Below are 6,541 nucleotides of genomic sequence, written 5' to 3' on the forward strand. Positions count from 1 at the left end.
TGACAACTGTCAGTTATGCATGTGTTTGCTTAATGACTCTCTGATTCTTTGTTATTATATTATATGGTAGTGGTAGGGGTGAAATAGACTCGATATCCGGTTGAAATAGACCGAAGGGATTTCCAGCACCCAGATATGCTTGACAGTATCCGGTTGAAATAGACCGAAGGGGATTGCAAGCACCCAAATATGCTTGATTGTATCCAGTTGAAATAGACCGAAGGGGATTACAAGCACACATATATGCTTGGCTGTATTTTTTTTATGGTATGAGGTATTTTGGGGGAAGTCACTAAGCTTTGTGCTTACAGTTTTCAGTTTATGTTTCAGGTACTTCCAGTTTGAAGGGGAAGGGCTCGACCTGATCACACCGCATCACCTTATGGTTTCCGCATTTTGATATTTTGGGAATTTGTACTATGATAACATGTTACTATGATACACTTTTAACTGTTTTGATATGAGTATCGTATGTTTTGAATGAATTTAAAAACAAAATTTTATCTTTATTTTTGGGTTGTTACAACTACGACAACAAAATACGGGGAATGCACGCCGGATGAAGAGAAGATACATACAAAGACATCATAAGGCGGCTAATGAAAAACTCATGCATGATTACTTTGCCGAACACGCTGCGTTTCAAGGATATTGTTTTCTTTGCCGGTTTCGTATGCATAAAGCTCTGTTTTTGCCTATCGTCAACGATGTCACGACAACGTGTCTATATTTTCAAAAACGTCGGGATGCTAGAGGTACAGTTGGTTTTACTCCTATACAAAAATGTATCGCTGCACTTCGTCAATTAGCATATGCCACTTGCCCCGATGCAATAGATGAGAATCTTAGGATGTCTATACGTACTACATGAAAAAACGTTCACAAATTTTTTAAGTTTGTCATGAAATTATATGGTCCACGATATCTGCGCAAACCTACTTGTAGTGACATCCAATAGTTGTATGCTCATCATTCAAATGTATACGACTTCCCTGGAATGTTGGGAACCCTAGATTGCCTCCACTGGGAATGAGGTTGTTGTCCATAAAGGCCAATACACCCGAGGCGATCATGGTTATCCAACCATTATACTTGAAGCGTGGCCTCACAGGATTTGTGGATATGGCATGCATTCTTTGGTTTTGCTAGTTCGCTCAATGACATTAATGTTCTTAACATGTCTCCGTTATTTGACGACATGTATAACAGGATTGCACCAGATTCTTCCTTTCAAGTATCTAGAACATCCTATGAGAACGGGTATTATCTTGTGGACGGGATCTATCCAGAGCATGCTTGTTTTGTGAAGTCATTTTCTTGTCCAAATGATCGTAGAAGGTTGAAGTTTAAGAGAGTCAAAAGAAGGCGAGAAAGGATGTTGAACGAGCGTTTGGTGCTTTGAAAAACGTTGGCATATTATTATATATCTCGCGCCTTATTTGGAAGAGAAAAAATGAGTGAGGTGATGTATACTTGTATCATGTTGCATAATAGGATTCTGGAAGTCGAAGGGAATGCAATATGTAAGTATAACGAAATGAGATCGTTCCATCGACACAAGCTTTTGAGGTTGGAAGAGCGGAGTGCTTGGCGAGGAGGCCAATAATTCATGATGTTGAGATGCATCGTGTTCTTCGTAGGGACTTGACGGAACATATTTGGACCGTCAACCACATCGATTTTAACGCAGAACTGGTCGATGATTTGGACGGTCAATTTTCCGATGAAGATGTCATTTAGGTCTATCTAGGTTCGGTAATTTTAATTTCCATGTTTCTAGTTTTATATTCTAAGTTTTTTTTTGGTGTGTTTGTTGTAAATTGCGTTGAAGTTTAATGAAATTTTAGTCTTAAATTAAGTTGGTTAAATTGATTATTTTTAATATAAATTATTTTTAAAAAAAGTAGCATGGCAAGTGTGGCAACCCATGCAATGAATATGGCAAAATTTTGATGCAGTGTGGCAAATCTGATTTGGCGCTGATGTGGACTGTGGCAAGTGTGGCACCACTCCCACCAACCTAATGTTTATTGCCTACATTGTCTATGTATTGCTAACCATAATACATTTGTTGTCGATCTATGTTGGTTGTTTAATATTCTTTGTTTTCGAAGTTAGTGGAAAATAAAATATGTCAGATCAACGAAGAATATATATGTCGTTGATATGGAAGAGTATGAGCGCTAAAAATACTCACCATACAATTCGACAGCTTTTTTCTCGTCACTAAATGGCCTCACTATCTATGTGAGTCGTGAGGGATTGGTCCATGTGAAAGTCTATTTTGTTGAAATGACTTGTGTAAATCTTGATTGACAAAAATGTAGATTAATCACCTATAATAAGCAATGTTTTAAAAATCGGTTTGAACCGGCCGATCGAAACGGTTGGACCAAAAACCAGGGAAATGAGCAGTTCGATTAGTATCGATTTTATGCCTTTTTCTGAACCGGAACGAACCGGTCGGTTTTCACAAAAACCCAGTTGAACAGGTTAAATTAAACCGGTTTAACTGGTTAAATTGAATAAAAACACATGAAAATGATTTATTTTATATAATAAACTTTGGTGATGTTTTTCATATCTATTTAGTTTTCTCGAAATAAAAACATATGGTAAATCTTATGAAATTTTTTGATATTTTTGTATTCATCTAAAATTTTATTTTGTTTCGGTATTATACTTATATTTTCTTTTTGATGTACGTTGATTGATATAAAACATATGATTATATGTTTGTTTTAATGTATTTGGATTAACCTACAACTTGTTTTTATGTATTCTTTTAATGTTTGAACTTATAGACGTCAAATTCTTGACTTATGTATGTATATGTGTGTAGGAAAATAGGTTAAGAGATGAAAATTGTAGAAACCGGTTTATCCGACGGTCAAACCGGATAAATCGGGAACCGATCACCATATCGATTCAACTAAAAAACCGATTTTAAAAAACATTGATCATAAGCTTCCCAATAAGATTTTTGAGTGAACCAAGGGCTTGAAAGTTGAAACGCAAGAATCCTTACAATTACAATTCGTAATATTATATGAAGGAATGACCATAAATTTAATGTTTCGGGTCATACCCAAATATATCGAATATAGTGATATGAACGATTTGTACTAATATCTAATATGGCGATATAAACGATTTGTAGGTAAATATATATATGCTTTACAAATTATTATTTTTTAGAATCTTCACGCGTATCACGTTATTCGCATCAAGGTTTCTTAGGGTTGCTTAGCCAAACTATATATTTTCATTAAATAGTAGTTACTAAAGTATAATATTAAGGTGCTTTTTTAATATTTAACATTTTATCCTGAAAAATTGACCCTCCAAAATCCTTTTCTTAATAAAGTATTCGGTACGTATTAGAATTTCATCTCCATCTCCACTATAAATATGGAGAAACACCATCACGATTCAAGCACAAGTAAAAGAAGGATCCATCGATATGGATATCATATCATTCTTCCCTTCATGGATTCTTCCAACAACATTACTTCTCTTCTTTACTTCCATCTTCATGTATGCTCTTCGTAGGAGGAGCTCATCCATCAAGCTTCCCCCAGGCCCTAAGAGGCTTCCAATAATAGGGAACCTTCACCAAGTGTTGGGTAAAGAGGGTGTCCATCAAACCCTATGGAACCTCTCCCAGACATACGGCCCAGCTATGCTTCTTCATTTTGGAGCCCAACCATTCCTCGTCATTTCCTCTAGTGAAATGGCTACTGAAGTCTTAAAAACTCATGATGAGAAGCTGTGTACGCGTCCGTACTCTAAGGCTACCAAGCTACTGTCATTTAACTACATGGACGTTGCCTTCGCACCACACAATGATCATTGGAGAGACATGCGCAAGGTTTTGGTATCTGAGTTCTTGGGTGCCAAAAGGATTAGATTATATAAAAACGTGATGGAGATTAAGATGGAGGCTCTCATTCGTTCTATCTCATCACATTCCTTAAACACTACAGTAAACCTAGAAGATATCCTCTTATCTCTAGTATATGATGTCGTGGGTAAGGTTGCATTCGGTAACAGCTATAGGGGAAAGACTTTTAATGGTAGAACATTGAAAGATATAGTCGAGGAGGTACAAGTCATGGGTGGTGCTTCATTTTCGTTTATTTTTCCAACATTTGGTTGGATTTTAGACGAATTAACAGGGTGGAATCGCAGGCTAGAGAAATGTTATAGTGATTTTGATGGCTTTCTCCAGATGGTTCTTGATGATCATCATGACACAAAAACAAGTGGTCATGTAAATGATTTTGTTGATGACTGTATGTCTCGGTTGACTACCGAGGAGATGAAAGCACTTGTGATGGTAAACAACATATTTAAATACTTTTCTATATTTTTGCATAGATTTATTTCATGGTTTTCAGTTTCATGCATCGTTTTTTTTTTTTTTTTTTTCATGAAATAAACATCACTGCAGAATGTGCTTGAGGGGGCAGTTGACACATCTACTATAACAATGGTGTGGGCTATGTCCGAGCTCGTTAAAAATCCTAGAGTTATGCAAAAGTTGCAAAACGAAATTCGAAGATGTGTTGGAAGAAAATCGAAAGTAGATGAATCAGATATTACGAAGATGACATACTTGAAAATGGTGGTGAAGGAGACGCTAAGATTGCACCCACCTGCTGCTTTTCTGATGGGAAGGGAATGTGTAAGTCAATGTCAGATTGGTGGATATGACGTGTTACCTGGTATGAAAGTGATGGTGACTGCGTGGGGATTAGGAAGGGATCCAAGAATCTGGAAAGAGAATGCAGAGGAGTTTTATCCAGAGCGATTTGAAAACATTAAGGCTGATATCGGAGGGAAATATTTTGAGATGATCCCGTTTGGAGGGGGGAGAAGAGCATGCCCTGGGAATAACATGGCTACTTCAACTGTAGAATTTACAATTTCAAACTTACTTTACTTCTTCAACTGGGAAACACCGGCCGGATTGAAGAAGGAAGATCTGGATATGAAAGAGAATGGCTTCCCGTTTCTTCGTAGGACGACACCTCTTTGCCTTGTCCCCACAAAGCACAACTGGGAAGACTAGGAATCATTTCTTCTTTCCAGTGAATGATATGTTGGACCTGGCGTGAATATACTCCATGCGGGTCAACATTGTTATGTATTTCATTATCACAATAAAATTGTACTCCATATCACTTCGAGTAACATGTGTATCTCATGCAACATGATTTTTTTTTCCTTTATTTTTTACTTTTTTTGAGTAATGATGTTCAAAAATTGTGAGAAATTAAATTTGCATCGTATAATGTATTTTGTTCACAATTTTTTACATAGATTAAATATAGAGTAAATTATTGAAATTGTAGTTGTGGCTGTGGTAAATTGTATGTTTTGTCTATGTGTATATATTTGCATCCTATATTAGAATCTTTATATTGCAATCGCTCACAAAGCAGTAATATTCAAGCAAAACAAATCTTAACTTAGAAAAATCCTAATTAGGGTTTTTGTTGTAAAACCATTTAGGTTTTCTTTTAACCGATGCAAACACAACCATGTTTATCTCCAAGAAGAAATGGAGAGGGAAGAATAGAAGATTTCGAGATTTGGTAGGTTCTCTCAAGTGTCATGTCTTTTATAATTGCATAACCCTAAAGATTTCTACGAAGGACAGCGCCGTCAACTATACCCAAACCACCTTCACCGGTGTCGCCCTTCGTCTTTCAGAGATTAGGGATTTCAGCCTCCACCGCCATTGGTCAAACCTGCCGCCACCACTTTCGCCTCTCGCTTTCTCCGGTTATCTGCCAACGTTTGTAGATCCTCTAGCGTCGCCACCTTTCTCATCTGGATTTTGTTTCACACTCCAGAGTAGGATTTTCCACAAAGATGGAGATGGTTCGTGGTGGGGCTAGTAAGCGTTGTCATTCTCCGAGATTATTGAGACAACGAAGGAGAATAGTTAGCGTTTAGCTTTATCTGATTTAGATCTGCCACGTCGGTGTAACCGTAGATATGGTGATATTTGGGAAAGAGCTCAACGACTCCAATGAAGTAGAGCAGCAGCTCGATGGATGTTTTCAAATGGGGTTGGGGATCTGATTCCATTAATTTTGAAAATTAAAGGGGAGGAGAGGGGGGGGGGGTTGTTTGGGTTGCTTTTTAACCTAAAAAGTCATTTTTACAAAAGAATTTTTTAGTTGTGGCATTTCCGAAAAAAGTTTTTAAAATGTGTTTGGATTAACATTTAAGGGAACAAAAGCCAAAAAAACAAAAGTCACCGAAAGTCATCAATTCCTGACTTCTAAAACATCTCATTTTATTCTTGCAATAAATTGAATTAAAAGAACTTTTTGAATTGTTAAATATTTTTTAAAACTTTTGGCTTTTTGAAAAAACCAAAAGTCAAAGAAGTCAATTTGAAAATAATCTCAAACAACTTATATTGGGGAGGGGGGGGGGAGAGAGGACACTAGGGATGGGTGACTCTTATTTCATTTGTAGTTAATTAAAAAACTTTAAAATAAATATAAAAAAAAGTATAATAGTC

At 36.6% G+C, this 6,541-nt stretch overlaps 1 protein-coding gene across 1 annotated transcript; it reads left to right on the plus strand.

The window, feature by feature from the left end:
- Positions 1 to 3,434: 3,434 nt before the first annotated feature.
- On the plus strand, positions 3,435 to 5,235 carry LOC145161074 (parthenolide synthase-like). Its single transcript, XM_079080510.1, has 2 exons — positions 3,435 to 4,339; positions 4,454 to 5,235. The coding sequence occupies exons 1-2, from the start codon at positions 3,464 to 3,466 to the stop codon at positions 5,072 to 5,074; spliced, it is 1,497 nt and encodes a 498-aa protein (XP_078936636.1). The 5' UTR covers positions 3,435 to 3,463; the 3' UTR covers positions 5,075 to 5,235.
- The last annotated feature ends 1,306 nt before the right edge of the window (positions 5,236 to 6,541 follow it).

This window comes from Lactuca virosa, chromosome 2 (genome assembly GCF_052849685.1).
Source record: "Lactuca virosa cultivar CGN04683 chromosome 2, Lactuca_virosa_CGN04683_v6, whole genome shotgun sequence".
NCBI lineage: Eukaryota > Viridiplantae > Streptophyta > Magnoliopsida > Asterales > Asteraceae > Lactuca > Lactuca virosa.